Source organism: Canis lupus, chromosome 37 (assembly GCF_003254725.2).
Source record: "Canis lupus dingo isolate Sandy chromosome 37, ASM325472v2, whole genome shotgun sequence".
NCBI classification, from domain to species: Eukaryota; Metazoa; Chordata; class Mammalia; order Carnivora; family Canidae; genus Canis; species Canis lupus.
In genome coordinates this window covers 11,953,722-11,980,881 of record NC_064279.1, presented here as the reverse complement: position 1 = coordinate 11,980,881, position 27,160 = coordinate 11,953,722, and the positions used below count along the sequence as shown (strand labels likewise).

The window sequence follows — 27,160 nt, the reverse complement described above, 5'->3', positions numbered from 1 at the left end:
AATTCATAATAATCTCTATGAGATATTGTTAAAAACTCAAGGCTCCCTATAACAGAAGAAATATAACAGTGGTTGCCTCATGGGAAGAAGATCCTTCCTTAACTGTATATACTCTGTACCTCTTAGATGCTGCACCATAAGGATAAACATGTAGCCTATTCAAAATAATACCTCCTTATATATGGGGATGGGGAGAGGACTTTAAAGGGAGAATCTTTCTATATGGATAAGTAATGTCCTTAAGGAAAAAGGAGGTTGTGGAAGAATATGTACACAACATATATATGGTATTCTTGCCAAAAATGTAATAACTTGAATTTAATTGTGAAAAGACAGTCTCAAGAATATTCAATAAAAATACCAGCTTGCTCTCTTAAACAATATCAAAGTTAGGAAAAAAAGGAAAAATATAAAAGGCTAAGGAATTGTTTCAGATTAAAGGACACTAAAGAAACATAACATCTAAATGCCATGTCTGTTTCTTGACTGGATCCTGGCTTGCAGAACAAATTACCACAGAGAACATTACTGAGGAAACTTGAAAGATTTGGTAATTATCCTTGGTAATTGTTTTTAAGTCCTTGTTCATAGACATGTTGAAGTATCTGAAAAGGGTTAGAATGTCTGCAACTTACTAACAATTAGCAAATAGTAATAAAAGCAATTATATCTACACCAAAAAATAAAAATATATAAAAATGTTTACTGGTGAATATAGGTGAAGAGTTTACTGGTGTTTAATCTATTCTTGCAATTTTTCTTTTTTTAATATATTTTATTTGACGGGGTGGGGGAGAGAGCATGCACACACAAGCAGGGGGAGTGGCAGGCAAAGGGAGATAGAGAAGCAGGCTCTCTGCTGATCAGACGCCCAACATGGGGCTTGATCCCAGGATCCCGGGATCATGACCTGTGCCAAAGACAGATGATCCACTGACTAACCCACCCAGGCATGCCTCTTGCAATTTTTCCATATATGAGACTTTTTCTAAATAAAAAGATTTTTAAATTAGGGAAATCTAAATATATTAAGTATAAAATTAACTCAATGAAAATCAAAGGGATATAAAAGTTTCCTATAGGTTTGTTAAGAATAAATTAAGATAATAAGGACAAGAGTACTAAGCAAGAAAAATAAAAGCAAGCATGAAGAGCAATAGACAAGCTTTACTAACTTCAGTTATAAGATGTTCAAACAGGAAAAAATACTTTAAAAAGTCACTAACTTTACTTAAATTCCTAACTCAAAAGATAATTGCTTTCTTTGTTCTACTAAGAAGCTGTGCTTTATTATAAGACACCCTTAGATGTTAATAAAAAAGTATAATTGGGGGATACCTGGGTGGCTCAGTGGTTTAGCGCCTGCCTTTGGCCCAGGGTGTGATCCTGGAGTCCTGGCATCGAGTCCCACGTCAGGCTCCCTGCATGCAGCCTGCGTCTCCTCCTGCCTGTGTCTCTGCCTCTGTGTGTGTGTCTCTCTCATGAATAAATAAATAAAATCTTTTTTAAAAAAAAGTAAAATTGAGTTTTAATCAAGTATATTTTAATTTTGTTCAGTCTTGCACTCTATACTAGAAAACTATCAAGCATCTCTATTAATGTGTCAGGCACTGCACTAGGTACTGGGGTTAAGGAAAAAGCAGTCCTTACTCTCAAAAAGTTTTTTCTAGGAGGAAGGGCAAGATGGCGGAAGAGTAGGGTCCCCAAATCACCTGTCCCCACCAAATTACCAAAATAACCTTCAAATCATCCTGAAAATCTACGAATTTGGCCTGAGATTTAAAGAGAGAACAGCTGGAATGCTACAGTGAGAAGAGTTCGCGCTTCTATCAAGGTAGGAAGACGGGGAAAAAATAAAGAAACAAAAGGCCTCCAAGGGGGAGGGGCCCGCGAGGAGCCGGGCTGAGGCCGGGGCGAGTGTCCCCAGGACAGGAGAGCCCCGTCCCGGAGAAGCAGGAGCTGCACCAACCTTCCCGGGTGGAAAGGGGCTCGCAGGGAGGTGGAGCAGGACCCCAGGAGGGCGGGGATGCCCTCGGGCTCCCCGGGACAGTAACAGAGCAACTGCGTGCCCAGGAGAGTGCGCCGAGCTCCCTAAGGGCTGCAGCGCGCACGGCGGGACCCGGAGCAGCTCGGGGGGCTCGGGGCGGCTCCGCGGAGGGGGCTGCGGGGCGGGAGCAGATCTGGCGGGCGGGCTCGGGCGGAGGAAGAGGCTCCGCGGAGGGGGCTGCGCGGCCGGGAGCAGCTCAGAGGGGCTTGGGCGGAGGCTCTGTGGAGGGGGCTGCAAGGCCGGGAGCGCGAATCCAACAGCGCAGGGCACAGGGCACAGGGCGCCGGGACACAGCCCAGGATCCCGCCTCCCCCGGGATAGGCAGAGGCTGGGAGGGCCCAGGACAGCAAGGACGCTCCTGCCCCGAGCTGAGCAGATAGCGGCCCCGCCCCGGAGCCTCCAGGCCCTGCAGACAGAGAGCTCTGGAGTTACTGTGGGAGCTGACTCCAGGGCTCTAGAGCTGGCCCCGCCACTGGGGTTGTTCCTCCTGGGGCCTCACGGGGTAAACAACCCCCACTGAGCCCTGCACCAGGCAGGGGGCAGAGCAGCTCCCCCAAGTGCTAACACCTGAAAATCAGCACAACAGGCCCCTCCCCCAGAATACCAGCTAGACGGACAAGTTCCAGGGGAAGTCAAGGGACTTAAAGTATACAGAAGCAGATACTCCCCCGTGTGTTTTTTCTTTTTTTTTTTCTTTTTTTCTTTTTTTTTGCTTTTTGATTTGTTTCCTTCCCCCACCCTTTTTTCTTTCTTTCTTTTTCTTTCTCTTTTTCTTCTTTTTTTTTTTTCTTCCTTTCTGTTTTGCTTTTTCTCTTTTCTTTCCTTCTTTCTCTCCTCTCTTTTTCTCCTTTTCCCAATACAACTTGCTTTTGGCCACTTTGCACTGAGCAAAATGACTAGAAGGAAAACCTCACCTCAAAAGAAAGAATCAGAAACAGTCCTCTCTCCCACAGAGTTACAAAATCTGGATTACAATTCAATGTCAGAAAGCCAATTCAGAAGCATTATTATACAGCTACTGGTGGCTCTAGAAAAAAGCATAAAGGACTCAAGAGACTTCATGACTGCAGAATTTAGAGCTAATGAGGCAGAAATTAAAAATCAATTGAATGAGATGCAATCCAAACTAGAAGTTCTAACGACGAGGGTTAACGAGGTGGAAGAACGAGTGAGTGACGTAGAAGATAAGTTGATGGCAAAGAGGGAAACTGAGGAAAAAAGAGACAAACAATTAAAAGACCATGAAGATAGATTAAGGGAAATAAACGACAGCCTGAGGAAGAAAAACCTACGTTTAATTGGGGTTCCCGAGGGCGCCGAAAGGGACAGAGGACCAGAATATGTATTTGAACAAATCCTAGCTGAAAACTTTCCTAATCTGGGAAGGGAAACAGGCATTCAGATCCAGGAAATAGAGAGATTCCCCCCCCCCCCCCAAATCAATAAAAACCGTTCAAAACCTCGACACTTAATAGTGAAGCTTGCAAATTCCAAAGATAAAGAGAAGATCCTTAAAGCAGCAAGAGACAGGAAATCCCTGACTTTTATGGGGAGGAGTATTAGGGTAACAGCAGACCTCTCCACAGAGACCTGGCAGGCCAGAAAGGGCTGGCAGGATATATTCAGGGTCCTAAATGAGAAGAACATGCAACCAAGAATACTTTATCCAGCAAGGCTCTCATTCAAAATGGAAGGAGAGATAAAGAGCTTCCAAGACAGGCAGGAACTGAAAGAATATGTGACCTCCAAACCAGCTCTGCAAGAAATTTTAAGGGGACTCTTAAAATTCCCCTTTAAGAAGAAGTTCAGTGGAACAATCCACAAAAACAAGGACTGAATAGATATCATGATGACACTAAACTCATATCTGTCAATAGTAACTCTGAACGTGAACAGGCTTAATGACCCCATCAAAAGGCGCAGGGTTTCAGATTGGATAAAAAAGCAGGACCCATCTACTTGCTGTCTACAAGAGACTCATTTTAGACAGAAGGACACCTACAGCCTGAAAATAAAAGGTTGGAGAACCATTTACCATTCGAATGGTCCTCAAAAGAAAGCAGGAGTAGCCATCCTTATATCAGATAAACTAAAATTTACCCCGAAGACTGTAGTGAGAGATGAAGAAGGACACTATATCATACTTAAAGGATCTATGCAACAAGAGGACTTAACAATCCTCAATATATATGCCCCAAATGTGGGAGCTGACAAATATATCAATTAATAACCAAAGTGAAGAAATACTTAGATAATAATACACTTATACTTGGTGACTTCAATCTAGCTCTTTCTACCCTCGATAGGTCTTCTAAGCAACATCTCCAAAGAAACGAGAGCTTTAAATGATACACTGGACCAGATGGATTTCAGAGATATCTACAGAACTTTACATCCAAACTCCACTGAATACACATTCTTCTCAAGCGCACATGGAACTTTCTCCAGAATAGACTACATACTGGGTCACAAATCGGGTCTGAACCGATACCAAAAGATTGGGATCATTCCCTGCATATTCTCAGACCATAACGCCTTGAAATTAGAACTAAATCACAACAAGAAGTTTGGAAGGACCTCAAACACGTGGAGGTTAAGGACCATCCTGCTAAAAGATGAAAGGGTCAACCAGGAAATTAAGGAAGAATTAAAAAGATTCATGGAAACTAATGAGAATGAAGATACAACCGTTCAAAATCTTTGGGATGCTGCAAAAGCAGTCCTAAGGGGGAAATACATCGCAATGCAAGCATCCATTCAGAAACTGGAAAGAACTCAAATACAAAAGCTAACCTTACACATAAAGGAGCTAGAGAAAAAACAGCAAATAGATCCTACACCCAGCAGAAGAAGAGAGTTAATAAAGATTCGAGCAGAACTCAACGAAATCGAGACCAGAAGAACTGTGGAACAGATCAGCAGAACCAGGAGTTGGTTCTTTGAATTAATAAGATAGATAAACCATTAGCCAGCCTTATTAAAAAGAAGAGAGAGAAGACTTAAATTAATACAATCATGAAAGAGAAAGGAGAGATCACTACCAACACCAAGGAAATACAAACGATTTTAAAAACATATTATGAACAGCTATATGCCAATAAATTAGGCAATCTAGAAGAAATGGACGCATTCCTGGAAAGCCACAAACTACCAAAACTGGAACAGGAAGAAATAGAAAACCTGAACAGGCCAATAACCAGGGAGGAAATTGAAGCAGTCATAAAAACCTCCCAAGACACAAAAGTCCAGGGCCAGATGGCTTCCCAGGGGAATTCTATCAAACGTTTAAAGAAGAAACCATACCTATTCTACTAAAGCTGTTTGGAAAGATAGAAAGAGATGGAGTACTTCCAAATTCATTCTATGAAGCCAGCATCACCTTAATTCCAAAACCAAAGACCCCACCAAAAAGGAGAATTACAGACCAATATCCCTGATGAACATGGATGCAAAAATTCTCAACAAGATATAGCCAATCGGATCCAACAGTACATTAAGAAAATTATTCACCATGACCAAGTAGGATTTATCCCTGGGACTCAAGGCTGGTTCAACACTTGTAAAACAATCAATGTGATTCATCATATCAGCAAGAGAAAAACCAAGAACCATATGATCCTCTCATTAGATGCAGAGAAAGCATTTGACAAAATACAGCATCCATTCCTGATCAAAACTCTTCAGAGTGTAGGGATAGAGGGAACATTCCTCAACATCTTAAAAGCCATCTACGAAAAGCCCACAGAAAATATCATTCTCAATGGGGAAGCACTGGGAGCCTTTCCCCTAAGATCAGGAACAAGACAGGGATGTCCACTCTCACCACTGCTATTCAACATAGTACTGGAAGTCCTAGCCTCAGCAATCAGACAACAAAAAGACATTAAAGGCATTCAAATTGGCAAAGAAGTCAAACTCTCCCTCTTCGCCGATGACATGATACTCTACGTAGAAAACCCAAAAGCCTCCACGCCAAGATTGCTAGAACTCATACAGCAATTTGGTAGCATGGCAGGATACAAAATCAATGCCCAGAAATCAGTGGCATTTCTATACACTAACAATGAGACTGAAGAAAGAGAAATTAAGGAGTCAATCCCATTTACAATTGCACCCAAAAGCATAAGATACCTAGGAATAAACCCAACCAAAGAGGTAAAGGATCTATACCCTAAAAACTATAGAACACTTCTGAAAGAAATTGAGGAAGACACAAAGAGATGGAAAAATATTCCATGCTCATGGATTGGCAGAATTAATGTTGTGAAAATGTCCATGTTACCCAGGGCAATTTACACGTTTAATGCAATCCCTATCAAAATACCATGGACTTTCTTCAGAGAGTTGGAACAAATCATCTTAATATTTGTGTGGAATCAGAAAGGATCCCGAATAGCCAGGGGAATATTAAAAAAGAAAACCATAGCTGGGGGCATCACAATGCCAGATTTCAGGTTGTACTACAAAGCTGTGGTCATCAAGACAGTGTGGTCCTGGCACAAAAACAGACACATAGATCAATGGAACGGAATAGTGAATCCAGAAGTGGACCCTCAACTTTATGGTCAACTAATATTCAACAAAGGAGGAAAGACTATCCACTGGGAAAAAGACAGTCTCTTCGATAAATGGTGATAAATAATAGTGAAAGGGAATATAAGGGAAGGGAGAAGAAATGTGTGGGAAATATCAGAAAGGGAGACAGAACATAAAGACTCCTACTCTGGGAAACGAACTACGCGTGGTGGAAGGGGAGGAGGGTGGGGGGTGGGGGTGAATGGGTGACGGGCCCTGGGGGGGGGCACTTGACGGGATGAGCACTGGGTGTTATTCTGTATGTTGGTAAACTGAACACCAATAAAAAATAAATTTATTTAAAAAAATAAAATAAATGTAAAGAAAAATAAATAAATAAATATTATTCTGATGAACAAAAAAAAGTTTTTTCTAAAAGAGAAACGGTAATAGCCAATCATGGTATGATTGATGACAGAGGTCCCCCTAAGAAAGGCATCTAACCCAAACTATAAAGACAGGGAAAGAGATAGGCAAGATTTTATGGAATGGGGGGTGGGGAGGCTGCTATGAGCATTAGCATAGAAGTTATCCAAGCAAATGGTGGAAAAGCATTCCAGGCAAAACAGAAAACCCGAGAAGCGTTAGTGAATAGAGTACACAGGGCACTGCAAGTTCATTATTGAGAGTAGGAGTGTACTTTCTAAATTATTGAAAGAAAAGAAAAGAAAAGAAAAGAAAAGAAAAGAAAAGAAAAGAAAAGAAAAGGTTACACAGTCAAGAAATTACTTGTTTTAAAGGATTTCATGATATGACTCTACTTTATTATGCTATAGCCCAGCCTGTTTAAAAAACAATGTATAGAATCACTGACCTAAAGAAATCTGATGTAAACTGTGAAGGACAACAACATCAGTCAAGTGGTAAAACATTTGGAAATTTAGATTGTTTCAGAATCCTAGCTTAACCAAGAAAGGCAAAGCTACCGAGAAGCCAACTATAGAACTTATATAGAGGTTGTTAAATTTAGGTCTGGGGAAAAAAAAAGATCTTAACCCTTTCCTTCCCTCTTAATATTACCAATTTTAACCAGTGGACCAAGGTTTTATACAAAATAGCAAGAGTTCCTCAAAAAGTAATTTTTTAAAAAGTTGATTTACCTGTTCAGTACTTTCATCTCCTAACACTAAGATACACTGTAGTATTGCTTACATCAAACATACAAAATAGTTATTTCTTTTCTTGCTATAAGTTCCAGATCATTCTTTCAAAAAAAAGGAAACAACCTCTAAACAAGTTTATGGACTTATAAACAACTACCTTCAATAAATCAACATTATTTTAGTCTCTAATTTACCAAGTATTTAATTTTGTTAGGTTTTAATAACAGACCATCTTATAGTTTCTGAACTTGGCTTACAATTTCAAGCCAGTGCATAAAATGGAAAAAAAAGTAAGCTCTGAATCAAAATCAACCACTAAAGGAGGAAAATAGTCTCTGAAATGTAGGAGTTTCCAAGAGAAAATAACATTAGATTTGTAAAAGCAAAAGATGACTGGTTTATGAAACAAACGAAAGAAATGATAAAGAAAACCAGACACCAACCACATGAGTCACAAATTCACAAACTCACACATGCCCCCTGTAAGGTAAAGAAGGCTAGGTGGTTAGGAAAATTGGGAAGAGAATACCTTTTGAGTCAAAATAATGTCAAATAATCCAGCCACACATATACATTTCATTTTATGCCCACAAACTGCTGTAGTCAGAAAATTCAAAAGGCATCCCCCCTGGAAGATTAGGGGAGTTAAATTAGATTAATATAACTGCAAAACAGCTAATGCTGGGAATATAGTCTAAATTTGGAAGGCAAGCTGATAAATGGTCAGTTTTAGGATCTTTAAAAGAACATAGGAAGTGGAGGGACAGAAGGGAGAAGTTGGAGGCAGCAAAGTATTAGGCAGCGTATCAGACTCTAAAGCAGAAATGGTAGATCAGTTTTGTAGACAGTCTCATGGACCAGTTCTGCTCCGTTGGCAATGGCAAGCTAAAGCACTGAACTTGAGAGACTCAGGCTATTTGAGTTCATAGAGAATGAGCAATGTCTGCCAAAGATAGAGGAAAAAAGAAATGATGCCATATTTTTACTATCTTTGTGTCAAATAATCATGTGCAATAAAATTTTAATCATCCACTCACTCTTTTTTTTTTTTTTTTCATCCACTCACTCTTATGACCAATGCAAATAATGGGGTAGAGGTAAGGAAGAAGGAGAGATTGACATCTTTAAAAACTTGCTGTCATACTCAATGTTTTTGATGGGTGCCTTTCTCTGTATTTTCCAGAACCTCCTCTTTTCATTCCCACTCATCCTGGAGATGCTGAGACAGACCTTAGAATCATACTTTTTTTTTTTTTTTTTTTTTTAAGATTTCACTTATTTATTCCTGAGAGACACACAGAGAGAGGCAGAGACATAGGCAGAGGGAGAAGCAGGCTCCTCACAGGGAGCCGGATGCAGGACTCGATTCTGAGATCATGCCTGGAGCCAAAGGCGGATGCTCAACCACTGAGCCACCCAGGCATCCCCATTTTTTTTTTTTTTTAATGAAGAACCAGGGCTCAGAGTGGTAACATGATATGTTCTGTCAAAAGTCTAACAGGAACTTCCCAGAAGCACCCATCTATAATATAAAATAAATTACTTTCATCATATTGTCTGTTCTAGCACTATCTGGACCAGGGGTGATTTTTATCAGGGGTGATTTATGAGAGCCCAAGGCCTCTCAACAAGGACAAAAATTGCTAATCAGTCCCAGTAATTGTTAGCTTGAATCTTCGCCAACATAATGCTCCCAGAATCTAACAGCAATTGACAAACTGCCTAACATATGAAACCTACGTGCATCCTTGTTCTGACAATAATCAAAGGTAGTAATTTTAATGATGAGCATTTATTAAATGCACTATGTGCCAGACACTTTTCTAAGTGTTTTACATATATTTCCTAGTTTAATCCTCATAATAATCTTAAAAGATAGGTACTATTATTTTCCCATTTTACAAAGAGGAAACAAAGGCACATAAGTGTCTGAATTCCAAAGATACACAAAAAAGCACATGAAAAGATGCTCAACCTCATTAGTCATTAGGAAAATATAAATAAAACCCGTAAGATACAATTTCATACCTATTAGGATAGCTATACTGAAGAAAAAAAGGAAAATAGTAAGTTTTGGTGAGGATAGAGAGAAACTAGAGCCCTTATACATTGCCAGAGGGGATATAAACTGGTGTAGCCTGCTGTGAAAAAAAGTCTCGCAGTTCCTCTAAAAGCTAAATATATGACTGTCAGGCAATTTCACTCTTACATATGTACTAAAAGGAATTGAAAGCTGAGATTCAAATAGATACCTATAAATCAATGTTCATTTGGCTATTAACAATAGCCAAAATTTGTTAACAACTCAAATGTCCACAAAGAGATAAATGGATAAACACGTTTACCTATATAGTGGAATATCATACAGCCATGAAAAGGTTCAACATGGATGAACTTTGAAAACATAATGCTAATTATAAATATTGGGGGGGCACCTGAGTGCTTGTTAAGTGGCTACCTTTAGCTTGGGTCATAATCCTGGAGTCCTGGGATCAAGCCCCACATGTAGCTCCCTGATCAATGGGGAACCTGCTTCTCCCTCTCCCCTCACTTGTACTCTTCTCTCTCTTAAAAAAAATCTTAAAAAAAAAATCTTAAAAAGATTTACACATATTGTATGCTTCTACTTATATAAAATATCTAGAACAGGCAAATTCACAGAAACAAAGTTGAACAGTGGTTACAGAGGCTGAAGAAAGAATGGGGAGTTAGAGTTTTTGTTTGGGGTGATGGAAAGTTTTGGAAGCAGATAATGGCAATGGTTGCACAACATTGTGAATATAATTAATGCTACTTTATACTTAAAAATTGTAAATTTTATGTTATATATATTTTACCAAAATTTTTAAAAGCTGATCTAAGAGCCACCTGGGTGGCTAAGTCAGTTAAGCACCGACTTTTGGTTTTGGCTCAGGTCATGATCTCCATGTCATGAGATCTAGCGCTGTAGCAGGCTGTGTTCAGCATGGATTTTGCTTGGGATTCTCTCTCTCCCTCTTTCTCTTTCTCTCTCTTCTTCTACTCCCTTCCCTGCTCATGCTATCTTTAAAAAAAAGGAAATCTTTAAAAAGCTCACTTAATTAACTAGCATACATACATACATTAGTGAATCCAGCACCTACCAATAGGGAATTTGAGAACTTGTGATTAATCACGTTAGTGCTATAGTCACTTGCCAAAGATGGGAGCCCACAGTGTAAATGAGAGATCAGAGTGCCCAGCTATTGCCGTATTGTACCTTAGGAGATTCTAATGTGAGCTTTACAAGCAAGATTAACAATATGGTAATTACAAGTTTTCTTTATATTTATACCCTTATTATTCCCAATTTGGGGGACATTTAGAAAAAGGTGAAGCGAGTATGGGGTTTATACTTTAATTCAATGTTGTCAGAGCTAGGTGGGATCCTAGTGACTTATAAGATTGTTTATTCTTACTGGTAAGACAAAATATCTGAGCCCACTGAACCTGAAACTGCAGAGATAACAAGGGTTGCAGAAATGTTCAAGGAAATATATCCACAGTAATTTTTTTTTTTTTAATATCCACAGTAATTTAAACATGGCATGTGGATTAAGCAGAAAGGAAGTAGGGACTTATTTCCCATACTACATGCCCTAATCTCACAACCTTAGAGATTTTGAATAAATGGAGAATTTTGTACCACTATTTGGTTAAAGTCAGTTTCTCAAAAGATTCATTAATTTTGAGGAGTATAGCCTCTGTTTTCATTTCTGTATTTGCCACTGGAGTATAAACATTAAGGTAATCTCAAATCCCAAACATCTACCCTAATAGCAGGACACAGTTTCAAGAATATCAGAATAGAAAAAAAACACAACACAACAAGAACATGTGGAATTTTGGAAACCAAAATGCAAATCCAAAAACCACTGCAAAGTGTATTTACTTGGTTCTGTAAAAGGACATTCTCTTCATAAAGTGCTAGGATCAAGAAACTATGAGTGATATAAATTTGAAGTTTAAAGCAAGATAATACCTTAGCTAATTTTCAACAATCAATATAAAGAATCTTTTAACTCTTTAACTGATTCTCATTCTTCATCAGCAATAAAGCTTTAACTGTTCTGCTTATTCATTCCTTTGCAAATAATCCTTGAGTGTTTATTCTCTCAGGTACAGTACTAAATCCTCGAGATAAAAATACAGAAATGGACAAGCTAGACCATGGGTTCAACATCTAGTGAGTATGGGAAACATTAATGATTAGACAAATATTTAACTAACTTTAAATTATAGTAAGTGCTATGAAAGAAACTATACCAAACTAAGATGCAGTTATCACTTGACTTTTTGATCTTGGACCTCAGCTTCCTCATTTGTAAAATCAGGAAGTAGATCTAAGCAATCTCATAAGAACCTTTTATTTTTAGTAATCTCTATGTCCAAGGTGGGGCTAAACTTACAACCCCAAAGATCAAGAGTTGTATGCTCTTCCAAATGAGCTAGCTGGTGCCCCTCTTAAGATTCTTATAACTAAAAAATTTCATTAATCTAAAAGTACAAAATTTTGCATCCAGGGTCTCTTTGTCAGGATACTTACATTTACAGAATTTATCTGCAATGTAATACAATCCCAATCTCCCAACATGGGAAGATTTTTGGCATAAAAATATAAGGTTAGATGGAAAGTAAAGTAATCCTGTTACAAATTCAATATATTAAATATATTCTGATGTTCTAAATAAACAAAGAGGAAATGGGAAAAGTGCATCCATAAATTATCCTTATGTATTGGAATTACTTTGGATATTATTTAAAAGTGCACATTCCCAAACCACAACCAAAGCCTACTACAAAGTATCTGGAAGTCAGGCCTGGGAATCTGTACTTTTGATAAGGTTCTCAGGTCATTCTAATACACACTAATGTTTTAAGTATTTGAACACAGAGTAAAAACAAATAATATTATGAGAAATGGTTTCAGAGTAAAACATTTCATGATAAGAATTTTAATAAACCTACCTGTGTAGCCTTGTCCCTCATGCAAGGAGCAGCTTGCCCATGACTATCACGAGGCCAGTGGCCAGAAAGGTATGGAGCAGCAAGTGTATCCAGAGAGGAAGTACGGCGGATAATACTAGAGGGGCTTGAGGATGGTGGTCGTGTCTTGTCACCTAGATTAAAACAAATATATGTATTTTTAAAATAGATTAGGAAGGAAACAAAGTAGAAACTAAGTTTTAAACTATGTGGAAATTCTCTAACTTAAATATAAAAAACAAGCAAACAAGCTACTAATTCACACAAACTTGGATGAATCTCCAAGGAATTAGAGTGAAAATAGTTATTCTTAAATGGGTACATACTGTATGATTTCATTTATGTAACATTATTGAAATGAAAAAAATTCAGAAATGGAGGAAAGATTAATAGCTGCCCAGAGTTAGAGATGGGAGAGGGAAAATGAAGTAGCAGAAGAGAAGCAGGTGTGGTAACAGGGCAACATAGAAAACCCTTGTGATAAGGAGCTATTCAGCTGGACTCCATGCAGTGCTAGAAATACAAACACACCAAGAAGATTAAACAGTACAGAATTATATACACGCACAAATGAGTTCAAGTAAAACTGGAAAAATCTGAATTAAGAGCAACAGATTGTACAACATCCATATCCTGGTTGTAATATTGTACCATAATTCTACAAAATGTTATCACTGAGGGAGACTGGGCAAAGAAAGTATAAAAAATGTGTATTATTTGTTACAACTGTAATCAACTCTACAGAAAAACAGAAAATAAGACAAATGTATATATACCCATTTAAAAATGTTCATCTTGGTTTTAAGATTAAATAGGTATAATGTACAAAATACTTATTACACCACCTATACTCAAAATGATATAAGGCAGTTAAGGTAAAGTTACAGGAAAGTTCCATTTTCATCAGCTCTATATGACACATACCTCAGGGAGATTTTGTTACAATAAAACTGTATTAACCAGGCTACAGGAGCTATCATTGAAGCCACATATGCAAAAGTCTTTTCCATTTCAAGCTACAGAATATGTATTTAGATGTAAGCAAAAAATAAAAACTAAAAATATTAGAAGTAATGGGAAGTGAGATGGGACACAGAAAAAACACCTTTTAATCTCCTTTTTTTCTTTTTATGGGGGAAGGAAATAGGCTTAGCTAATTTATGCTTTAAAAGGAAAGAAAGATTGAAAGAGCGAGAGAAAGAGAGAAAGAGAGAGAGAGAAAGGACGCAAGAATGCCAGCAAAGGGGAAAAAAGCTTTAAAATATTAAATATAGAAAGAAAACACTAAAAATATTAAATATAAATATATGTATAAATAAGACTGCATTATAATGCTATCATTCTAGTTCTATATGATAACAAATACCTTGCTAATCTTAAGCCTATATTTGAAAACACTTTGAGATACATCTCTTCTATTTGTATTACATTATGTCTTAGTAAGGATCTTGCTTAGTTACAAGTATAAAAGTTCAGCTGCTGGTTATGTGACCCATATTAACAAAAGATTCAATTCCACTAACATAATAGTTACAGCAGCTGTGTTGCTGATAATCATAAAGCTGCTTCACAGATATGCCTCAGATACATAATTTGCTTTCAAAATGGCACAATTATTTCACTAAAACAATGCCTAATTGTTGCAAATGCTAACCATCTCTGTGTATCCTTCCTTTTATAACAAACAGAAAATAAAGAGTACATATCCATAAGTTCAAGAAAGCATGGTCTCACATTATGACAAGTGAAAAGGAATAAATGTCCATGGTCCACAATTTTTTAGTGAAAACTAAAAAAATAATCTCTATGGGGCAGCCACGAGAAGATCGTTCTCAGCTAGGGGGAGAAAAGACACATATATTCGGTAAACTGGGGTTCATTCATCAAAATGAAAATTGCTGGGATCCCTGGGTGGCGCAGCGGTTTGACGCCTGCCTTTGGCCCAGGGCGCGATCCTGGAGACCCGGGATCGAATCCCACATCGGACTCCCGGTGCATGGAGCCTGCTTCTCGCTCTGCTTCTCTCTCTGTCTCTCTCTCTCTGTGACTATCATGAATAAATAAATAAAATCTTAAAAAAAAAAAAAAAAAAGAAAATTGCTGAAGTTGTCTGGTACTTTTTTCCTACTATGATGCTGATTCAGTCACCCACCCGTACACTAATCAAACAGACCTTACTATTGGGTCTGATTCCATTTTGAAGATTTTTAATTATCCAAGAGTTGACTTTTCAGCTAGGCCCATTACAATCTTCTATAATGAAATGGGGAATAGAAAAATTATACATGGTCACATGTAAAAATACTAAACATTTTCTTTTTATAACTCCTTTCCTGTAACCCATTCATTTAAACATTTACTAAAGGTGTGTGAGCCAGTGCAAAGCCTTAAATATTTAAAAGACTAAGTTACAGTCTGCTGTAAAGAGTACAGTCTACATTTAGCTTGTCATTATTCCATTTCAATCCAAGTTCCCCAAATTGACAGTATTCGTCCCTAATTATGAGGGAGTTTAAGGGTTGGGAGAGAGCCTCAACAGTCAAAGACAACTCAAAGAATCCCATCCCACCTGAACAAAGGCTGTATTTATAAGGAAATCCAGAGAAAAAAACTCTTTGACAGCCAACAAAACCCTTCTTGATCTGGCCTCTCCAGCCTCACTCTGTTGCCTGTACCACCTCAATTGCTACCTGCTGAATGACCAGCAGTTCCCAACAAGTGCTATGCCCCTGCATGCATCCACACCTTTGTCTCTACTTAGGTATCCCTAGAGATCCCTTTCTTTGGTTTGGCTAATTCATGTTTAACCTTTCGAACTTCAGCTGTCTAAACTGAAATTCAAAATTCAGTTCAGGTATTCCCTCTGGAAAATCTTTCTTAAACAGCTGATACTCAAGCCCAAGAAACACATCAACTTCTAAGTCAAAAGTCCTACTGTGTACTGCCATAGCATGGTTCATAGAAATAGTCTCTTGAATGTTCCACTACAGAATGAGGTTTTGAAGGGCAGGAATTTTACTTCCCCTCCATCCCAATGATAAAGACAGTACCTGATATATATGCAGAGAAGAGAAAGACTTCTTTTTTTTTTTTTTTAATTTTTATTTATTTATGATAGTCACACACACACACATAGAGAGAGAGAGTCAGAGACATAGGCAGAGGGAGAAGCAGGCTCCATGCACCGGGAGCCCGACGTGGGATTCGATCCCGGGTCTCCAGGATCGTGCCCTGGGCCAAAGGCAGGCGCCAAACCACTGCGCCACCCAGGGATCCCAAGAGAAAGACTTCTAATGTTACTATTCTTCATCAACAAGGGCAAGCGTGTGCAATAAATTGTGATATTCTTGTTAATCCAAAGTAAAGCCATAAAATCAAATATTGCCTATTATGAATCACATATGGCATCTTTTAAAAAAAAATGAAACTCATAGAAAAGCTATTGCCAGGTCATGGGAAAATAGGAAGAGGCTGATAAAAGGGCACAAACTTTCAGCTATACAATCAATAAGTAAGGTCTAAAGATCTAACTTGTGACATGGTGGCATGGCTGATTAACCATGCACTGTACAGTTAAAATTTGCTAAGTGCACAACTTAAAAAAGATAAATATTTGAGGTGATGGATATATATATCATATATATATCTCAAATCATGGTGTGCACTTTAAGTATCTTACCCACCTTGTCAATTATATGTCAGTAAAGCTGGGGGAAAAAAGTAAATTAAAACAAAACAGAGGTTCAAACTTGACTTTGTGTTTTTAACAATCAAGTCTTTTAAAGAAGTTAACCGCAGCAGGGTGTGGCACTAAAAATAGCAGTCAGCGCCTTGGGCTCTGGAGTTCAGAACTCACCAACTATCTATGACCAGTTCTACTGGTTCCTGAGTGACTTCAACGATAATAGTACAGCATCCCAAACCGCAGCCCGTAGGTATTACATTAACCGCTTCAATAGACTGTGTTAAATTTAGGTATATATAGAACTTAATCAGGTACTGGCTTAAAGGCTGTATTCATACTTGTTCCAAAAGAGGGGGATAAAACTCCTTTTTCAAGTATAAAAATGATAAATACTCCTCATAAAGAAACCTAACAGTACAAATAAAAGCAATCCCAACAGGCTACCACTCAGAGATAACCATTTTAATGAGTATATCAAAATTTGTCTACCACTCACACACACAATTTTATATAAATGAGGCTCCATTAGGGATGCTATTACTTATTGTTGAGAAATAAAATGGGCTTGTTGAGGACCTATTTCCATTGCAATAAATATAAATCTATAATTCATTACAATTTTTAATAGATGTATGCTATCCTACTGATGGATATACCTTGACTTAATCCCATAATGATGGACATTTCCAGAGGCAGATATAGGTCTTTTTACATTTAATTATCTCTCAGTGAAAAAATTTCTAGATATCAAATTGTATATCTAAGGACATACCTAAGTTAAAATTTTAAGTACTGCCACATTGCTTCCCACCAGAAAGGATTTTGCCCTCACAAGAGTATTCATTTACCCACATTCTACAGTATATTTTATTAATTTCTGCCAATCTAAAAAAAGATGAAAAATAACATTTTATTTGCATTTCAATTATTACTTATAAAATATTCATTTACTGGCAACTCGTTCTTTTATACATTACCAGTATTTTAAAAATATTACTCCTTCCTTTTCTCAATTTTATAGAGATCTTTTCTTCTGAAGAAACATTTAAATTAAAGGAGTTCCTTCTGTTTCATTTTAGCTTTTCTCATTAATTTCAGGAAAATGGGGCAGCCTGGGTGGCTCAGCAGTTTAAGCACCTGCCTTCCGCCCAGGGCGTGATCCTGGAGTCCCAGGATCGAGTCCCACGTCAGACTCCCTGCATGGAACCTACTCCTCCCTCTGCCTGTGTCTCTGCCTCTCTGTGTGTGTGTGTCTATGATGAATAAATAAATAAAATCTTAAAAAAAATTTTCAGGAAAATGTAGTCAATTTTGTGTTAAATAGTATGCAGTCTGATTAAATTCCTATAAAAGTATATGCCTATTCATCCACTGTCTAAACTTATACACACACACACACACACACACACTTCCCTTCCTTCAAAATGTCTGTGGAAAGAAATACCAGCATAGCTAATTTTATTGTGTTTTGCTTTACTACGTGTTTTTTACAAACCGAAGGTTTGTGGCAACCCTGAGTTAAACTCTATCTGTGCCATTTAAAAAAAAAATTTTTTTTTAATTTATTTATGATAGTCACAGAGAGAGAGAGAGAGAGAGAGAGGCAGAGACATAGGCAGAGGGAGAAGCAGGCGCCATGCACCGGGAGCCCGACATGGGATTCGATCCCAGGTCTCCAGGATCGTGCCCTGGGTCAAAGGCAGGCGCCAAACCGCTGCGCCACCCAGGGATCCCTATCTGTGCCATTTTTTTTTTCTGTGGCATTTTTTTAACAGCATTTGCTTACTTCATGTCTCTTGTGTCACATTTTGGTAATTCTTGCAGTATTTCAAACTTTTTCATCATTATATATGCTATAGCATCTCTGATCAGTGATCCCTGATATTATTATTGTAATTGCTTTGGGGCACCACAAACCACACCTATATAAGGCGGTGAACATAAATGTTGTGTGTTCTGATCGCTCCATTGACCAGCAGCTTCTGCCTTTTCAAATCTCCCTCTCCTTGAGCCTCCCTATTTCCTGAGACACAACAATGTTGAACTTAGACCAATTAATAACCCTACAATGGCTTCTATGTGATCAAATGAAGAGTCCTACATCTCTAAATTTCAATCAAAAGTTAGAAATGATTAAGCTTAGTGAGGAAGATGTGTCCAAAGCCAAAAGAAGGCCAAAAGCCAGACCTCTTGTGCCAAACTGTTAGCTAAGCTGTGAATGCAAAGGAAAATTTCTTGAAGAAAATTAAAAGTTCACTCTCGTGAATATTTGAATGATAAGAAAGCCAAACAGCTTTATTGCTGATATGGACCACGTGTTAGTGGTCTCGATAGGCGATCAAACCAGTCACAACATTCCCTTAAGTCGAAGCCTAATCCAGAGCAAAGCCCTCACTCTCTTCAATTCTATGAAGGCTGAGAGAGGTGAAGAAGCTGCAGAAGAAAAGTTGGAAATTAGCAGAGGTTGGTACATGAGGTTTAAGAAAAAAAGCCACCTTGGGGCTGGCTCAGTCAGTAACTCTTCATCTCAGGATTGTGAGTTCAAGCCCCATGTTGGGCATGGAAAGTACTTAAAAAAAAATGTTTAGGGAAAAAAAAAGAAAAAAGCCATCTCTATAACAAGTACAAGACGAAGCAGCAAGTACTGATGTAGAAGCTGTACCAAGTTATCCAGAAGATCTAAGATAATACCAAACAGATTTTCAACATAGATGAAACAGCCTTATATAGGAAAAAAGATGCCATGTAGGACTTGGTTAGAGAGGGGTCAATGCCCGGCTTCAAATATTCAAATGAGATGTTGACTCTTTGTTAGGGATTAATGTAGCTGGTAACTAAGATGAAGGCAACGCTCACTGATCATACTGAAAATCCCTGGGTCCTTAAAAATCATGCTAAATCGGGATCCCTGGGTGGCGCAGCGGTTTGGCGCCTGCCTTTGGCCCAGGGCGCGATCCTGGAGACCCGGGATCGAATCCCACGTCGGGCTCCCGGTGCATGGAGCCTGCTTCTCCCTCTGCCTGTGTCTCTGCCTCTCTCTCTCTCTCTCTGTGACTATCATGAATAAATAAAAAAATTAAAAAAAAAAAAAAATCATGCTAAATCAATTCTGCCCATGCTCTATAAATGGAACAACAGAGTCTGGATGACAGCATATCTGTTTACAACATGGTTTACTGAATATTTTAAGCCCACTGTTGAAACCTACTGCTCAGAAAAAAAAGACTCCTGCCCAAATATTACTGCTCACTGACAATGCACTTGGTCACCTAAGAGTTCTGAAGAGATATACAAGATTAATGTTGTTTTTGCACATGCTAACACAACATCCATTCCACAGCCAATGAATCAAGGAGTCATTCTGACTTTTCAAGTCTTATTTAAGAAATACATTTCATAAGGCTATTGCTGTGTGATTCCTCTGATGGATGTGGGCAAAGTAAAATTGAAAACCTCTGGTAAGGATTCACTATTCTAGATGCCATTAAGAACACTCGTGATTCATGGGAAGAAGTCAAAATATCAACATGAAGGGGAGTATGCATGGATTCCAACCTTCATGGATGACTTTGAGAGGTTCAAGACTTTAGTGGAGGAAGTAACTGCAGGTATGGTAGAAACAGAAAAACTACAATTAGAAGTCAAATCTGAAGATGTGACTGATTTGCTGCAATTTTATGATAAAACTTGAACAGATGAGGAGTTGCTTCTTACAGATGAGCAACTGAAAGTAGTTTCTTGAAATGAAATCTACTTCTGGTGAAGATGCTATGAAGACAGTTGAAATGACAACAAAAGATTTAGAATATTACATTAACTTAGTTGATAAGGCAGCAGAAGTGTTTGACTTGAATTCTGGAAAAAAAATTCTACTGGGGGTAAAACTGCTATCAAAAAGCATCACATGCTACAGAGAAATCATTCATGAAGGGAAAAGTCAATCAATGTGGCAAGCTTCACTGTTGTCTAATTTTAAAAAATTTCCATAGCCACTCCAAACTTCAGCAACCAAGACTCTAATCAGTCAGCAGCCATTAACATCAGAGGAAGACCCTCCACCAGCAAAAGATGATTTGCTGAAAGCTCAGATGATGGTTTGCCTATTTTAGCAATGAAGTATTTTTCAATTAAGATATATACCTTGGGTTTTTTTTTTAGACATAATGCTATTAATAGGCTACACTGTAGTATAAACATAACTTTTAACATGCACTGGGAAATAAACAATCTGACTCATTTTATTGCAACATTCACTTTGTGGTGGTGGTCTGGAACAGAACCCACAATGTCTCCAAGGTATGCTTGTATCCTGGACATAAATCCTTTGTCAAATATATGGAGGTGGAAATTTTTTCCTAGTTTGAGGTGTGTCTTTTCATTTTCTTAATGATGTTTTTTGAAGCAATTTTTTATTTCAATATAATATAAATTTATCAACTCTAACAGTTTATTTCCTAAGAATTCTTTGCCAACCTTAAGATCAAGATTCGCTCCTAAGTTGTCTTCTAGACATTTTTCAATTTTAGCTTTGACATTTATTTTTGATTCATTTAGATATTTTTTTGTGTATAGTCTGAGGGACAGATCAAGGCCTATTCCCCCCCAAACACACACACATTTATTTCAGACCACATTTTTTGAAAATACTATACTCTCCCCTACTGAACTAACTTAGGAACATTTACTGAAATGTGGAATATTTCTGGATATTCTACTCTATTCCATTGATCTATATCCCCTGTCCATAGGCAGTATAGCATAAGTTCTTCAACTTTAAATAGTTATTTTTCAATAGTTTGTCTACTTGCATTTCAATATAAATTTCTTGCAGTTTCATATAATTTTTAAATGTAATAGTAAACAATAAAATTTTACGTATTGATATAAATTTTAAGACCAGAATAGGAGTCACTGAAGCTAAAATCCTTGGTTCATTCCTGATCTTATGAGGAAAGAAAGATGTTAGCTATAGGCTTGCTTACACACACACACACACACACACAATAGTCTTTCATTAATAAAGTTATCCTCTAGCTCTAGTTTCCTAAGAGTTTTTAGCAAGAAGGGGCGATTAATGTTGTCAAATACATTTTCTGCATAAGCTGAATCATCATGATTTTCCAACTTTGCTATCAGATAACGGCAAAATACAGTCAATTCTCCTTTTTCATAGTATTTATGTTCTATAGAGTCTCTAATGAACATTAAAATAGTGAACCCTGGGCAACCCCGGTGGCGCAGCGGTTTAGTGCCGCCTGCAGCCCGGGGTGTGATCCTGGAGACCCGGGATCGAGTCCCACGTCGGGCTCCCTGCATGGAGCCTGCTTCTCTCTCTGCCTATATCTCTGCCTCTCTTTCACTCTCTCTGAACAAATAAATAAATAAATAAATCTTTAAAAAAAATTAAATAAAATAGTGAACCCTGAACCACTGTTTTCAGGGGAAATCCAAGGTTAGATCTATGAGCTTCTGATCGCAACATTTTCATCAATCAATTAATAAACAGCTTTGTTTTATGTGTTTCCGTTTAAAGACACCTTATTTAATATACAGGATTGATTCATAAACATTGAAATCATGGCCAACATCACTATAATTCATGCCTAAACAAAGTTTACCTAGCACACATATTTTCTCCATAAAGCACATGACATTCTTCTTGTTTAGGAACACTAGACAGCATGCCAGCACTAGTTTGGAGGCTATTTTATTTATTTTATTTTTTATTATTTACTTTTAAAGGCTATTTTAAAGAAAAATCAACGAAAAAGCAAAAAATGAGAAAAATGTAATACTAAGTAGACTGTGAAAAGAATACTTGTTTACAATATGAGAACTGAAAGAAGGCAGAGTGTTTTGTTCAGCCTTAGCTAGGAATATATACATCAGGTGACTCAAATTTTTCACTGAATGTACCAAATGTCACAAGTATTGATTCTGGAGTTACAAATAAATTTTAGATAGTGAACAAATTTTCAAATATGGAATCTTTGAATAGTAAGGATTCACTGTATACTTTTTTTTTTTTTTTTACAATCAAACCAAATCTGTATACTTGGCATAAATTCTAGAACTTGTGTTTACATTTATGAAGGATGTTAGTTTTCTTAAAATAGCTTTGTATGGCTTTGATATTGGAGTTACATTATCTCAAAATGAGAGTAAAATATTTTCTATTTTCTGGAAGTGCTTAGGGACAATTGGTATTATTTATTTCTTTAAAGTTCTATAGAATTCATGTTTGAATTTATCTGGACAGTTTTCTTTATGAGGTTTAATTATGAAGTCAATCTCTAATTGACATAGGGATAAAGGGATATTCAGATTTTCTATTTCTTCTTGTGTCAGCTTTGTTAGTTTGTCTCTTGCAAGGAATTTATCTACTTCATCTAAATTGTTGAATTTACTGGCATAAAGTCCACAATGGTCCTTTATTATACTTTTAGTTTATGCAGGATCGGTAATAATACCCTCTCTTTCATTACTGGCATTGGTAATTTTGTATCTTTTTTCGCTTCATCAATCTAACTAAAGGTTAGTCACTTTTCTTTATCCTTTCAAAGAACCAGTTTTTTATTCCATTAATTTTTCTCTATTACTTTATCAATATTCTAAGTCACCAATTTCTGTTTTATTTCCTTCCTTCTTTCTTTTTAATTTGCTCTTCTTTTGCTAACTTATGATAGATGCTTAGAAAATTACTGATTTTGGATTTTTCTTCCTAATATAAGCATCTTTCAAAACTATACATTTCCTTCTAGGTATGTCTTAGCTGTATCCCAAATAATTTATGTTGCTTTCATTACCATTCAATTCAAAATACTTTCTAACTTCCCTTGTGGTTTCTTCTTTGACCCATGTATTATTTAGAAATGTTTTTTCAATTTCCAAATATTTTCCATAGAGCTTTCTGTTACTGATTTCTCATTTAACTCTGCGGCACTCAGAAAACGTTTCTATATGATTTCACTCCTTTTAAAGTAAATGAGACTTATCTCATGGTTCAGCATATGGTTTATCTTGCTGAATGTTCCATGTACAGTTGAAAACAATGTGTACTGTGCTGCTGTTGAGTGCTCCATAAATGCAAATTAGATTATGTCTGTTCGTAATGTTGCTTGTCTTCTAACTAATTTCTGATTTTCTATCTACTTGTACTATCAATTACTAGGAAAGGAATGCTGATCATTGCTTCAGGAATTCTGAAGCTTTACTAATAGAAACACACACTGTAAAAAATACATTCTTATAATATAAATTGATCCCTTTGTCATTATGCAATATCTTTCTCCTTATTCTTGTCCTATTTATTTATTTATTTATTTATTTAAAAGATCTTATTTATTAGACAGAGAGAGAGAGAGAGAGAGAGAGAGAGAGGTAGAGACACAGGCAGAGAGGGAAACAGGCTCCATGCACGGAGCCTGACATGGGACTTGATCCCGGGACTCCAGGATCAGGTCCTGGGCCGAAGGCAGGCACTAAACCGCTGAGCCACTGGGGCTGTCCTCTTGTGTACTTTAAATAATAATCAATACTCTAGCTTGTGTTAAATTCTGTACAGTGTGTATTTTTCCCACTTTTTAGTCTTTGGTTGCATATAATTGAATCTTGCTCTTTGTTAGCTCAGTCTGATAATCTCTGTGTTTTAATATAAATGCTTAGACCATTTAATATTGATATGGTTACCTAATTTATTTTCTATTTGTCTCATCTGTTGTTTTTCCCTCTTTTCCTAAATAATTTTGGCATGAGTATTTTTAGTAGTTCAACACACTCTACCTTCAAATTATATCACTTTGTATATAACCTGAGACTTTTAGGACCGTACGTTTTCATTGCTGCCTACTGTCCTTTGTGCTACTGTTGTCATATATTTTATGTATATGTTATTTATACCAATATTACTATTTAGCTTTAAATAATTATTCTCTAAAAAAAAATCAAATGATGACAAAAAAAGTCTTTTATCTTTCTATTTCCAGTGCTCTTTATTCCTTTGTATAGACCCAATTTTTTTAAAGATTATATTTATTTATTTGACAGAACAAGAGACCAAAGCGAGCACAAGCAGGGGAGCAGCAGGGAGAGGGAGAAGCAGGCTTCCTCCTAAGTGGGGAGCCCAATGCAGGGCTCCATTTCAGGGCCCTGAGATCATGATCTGAGCCAAAGGCAGACACTTAACCAACTGAGCCACCTAGGCGCCCCTTGATCCAATTTTCTGATAGCCTTTTCCTCCCACATAAAGAACTGCCTTTAATATTTTAATATTTTTTGTTTCATTTTTCTTTTTTTTTTCTACCTTTAATATTTCTTGTAGTGCAAGCTTGCTGGCAAAGAATTCTATCAGATTTTGTACATATGAAAAAGTATATAGCTTTCACTTTGATGGATACTTTTGCTGGGTATAAAAATTCTATCTGGGTTTACAGTTTTCTTTCAACCTTCTAAAGAGGACCTTCCATGGGATTAAGGGATATAACTTCCAGTTATAAAATAATTAAGTCACAGAGATGAAAAGTGCAACACAGGGAATACAGTCATTAGTATTGTAATAACATTATATGGTGACAAATGGTAAGTATACACTTATGGTGAGCACTGTGTAATGTATAGAATTCTTGAATCACTGTGTTGCAGACTTGAAACTAATATAATTTTGTATGTCAATTAAAGTTCAAGTTAAAGAGGTATCATTTCATTCTGTTGTCATATATTATTTCCAGCAAAAAATTTGCTATCCTTTTTTTCCCTTTGTACATAAAATATTATTTTCCTCTAGCTCCTTAAAAATTTTTTTCTCTATCACTGTTTTTTTAGCCATTTGATTAAGATGTACCTCAGTACGGTCTTCTTTGTGTTTATTCTGCTCAGGATATTGAACCCCCTGGATCAGTAGGCTTACAATGTCTATAAAGTTGGGAAATTTTCAGTCACTACTTCTTTAAATTTTTCCCCCTCCCCCTTACTTCTGGAGTAAAATTAAACCCACATTATACCACAGGTCACAAAAGCTCTGTTCATTTATTCATTTATGTCTTTCTTTTCTCTGTTTAATTTTTGGATAGTTTCTACTGCTGTCTTCAAGTTCATTGATCTTTCCTTCATTAGATAAAAAACTGTTATTAATCCTAATCAGTGATTTTTTTTTCATTTTACTTAGTGTAGTTCTCATCTATACAAATTCCATTCAGTTCTTTTTTAAATTTACTTTTTCTTCTCACTACAGTTTTCCTTTAAATCTTTGAGCACATTTATAATGCCCATCTTTTTAAAGTTTTTGTCTGCTATCATCTTTGTTATCTTGTTTTCACAGTGTTATCTTAGTCTTAGTTGTCTCCTGGTTTCATGTTTCCCTGATTCTAGTCATTTTTAATTGGATGCTATACTCAGTGATATACTTTTAAATGTCTGGAATTTGTTATCTCCTTTAAAGATTGTTAGGCTTTGTTCTGAAAGTCAATAAGTAACCTGCAGATTGGCTTGATCTTTGAAGTCTGTTTTTAAGTTTTAGGACAGATTGGGGAAGATTTTACTCTCGGCTAGTTTAGCCCTACTAATAAGGCATGGCCCTCTTGGGATTTTTACTGAGCATCCTGGGTGATTAAAAAAAAAAAAGCAATTCCTCAGCTTTAGGAATTATTCAACTTACAGCTCCCCAATCCTTGTCCAGCTTCACGGAATTTTACTGTACATACACACATTCTATACACTCTTTTAATAAAGGCTAAAGGAAACCCCTATGCAGATCTCTAATACTTTTTCTACATGGCTCCCTTTTTTCTGAAGTTCTGTCTAGCAATTTTCAGCCACTTCAACCTCTCTGAACTACAATCTCTATCTCATCAATTCAACCAGACATCACAGACTGACCAAGAAGACTCCCCCTGCATGCTTTGAAATGTGTCTTCTAGCAGAAATCCAGGGCAATTATAGCATTCATCTTACTTGTTCCCTTTTTCTCAGGAATCATATTCCCTCACTGCTTGTTATCCAATATCTAAAAACAGCTGTTTGATATCTTTTGTCCAATTTTCTCATTGTTTACCATAGGAGGTTAAGTCCAGAGACAGTTTCTCATCATGGCCAGAAGAAGTCTCTTCACATCCAAATAATCATACTTTAAACTCAAACTATTCCTGAGCTATTATCCAGAACCATATATGTATTTTCTGCTTAGTGAGTTGTTTTATTCATGGAGTAGTTTTGATGCATAAAGAACTATATAAATAATGAGGGAAAAAATGAAAATAAAAATGAGAAAACAAAGAAATATCTAAATACAACTAACACTGACTTAGCAATTAATACATATCAAGCATTGTGCAATTGCTTTCCATGCATTATCTCATTTTAACACTTTGAGGCAGGGACTACTCAATTCATTAATTCAATAAACCTTTATTAACACCTATTACTAGACTCTTCTAGGTACTGGTGACATGGCAGTGTGCACAAAAGTCAAAAGGCATCATCTTTAGGAGTTTATCATCATTAATCCCATCCTCCAGATAAGGTAACTGAGGTTTAGAAAAGTTAAATAACTTGTCACCATTACAAAGTAAGAGGCAGAGCCAAGATATGAGTGTAAATCTTTTTAAAACTGGACTCCGAGCAAGACCTACTATATTAGAAGGCCTGACACAGAACTCAAAGTCTACTAAGAAACACAGATAATTAAGTACATAAACAGTATGACAAATACTAGAAGAGTGGTTATGGCCACAGTCTAAGACGAGAACTCAC

General features: G+C 37.0%; 1 protein-coding gene across 3 annotated transcripts in view; it reads right to left on the bottom strand.

Annotated features, from left to right (window-relative positions):
* FAM117B (family with sequence similarity 117 member B) overlaps window positions 1-27,160 on the bottom strand; it is an 85,686-nt gene that overhangs the window by 32,506 nt on the left and 26,020 nt on the right. For all 3 annotated transcript variants that reach the window (XM_025441705.3, XM_025441702.3, XM_025441703.3), the window contains exon 2: window positions 12,712-12,863. In XM_025441705.3, coding sequence (XP_025297490.1) covers window positions 12,712-12,863 — 152 coding nt within the window. The remainder of the gene's footprint in view (window positions 1-12,711; window positions 12,864-27,160) is intronic.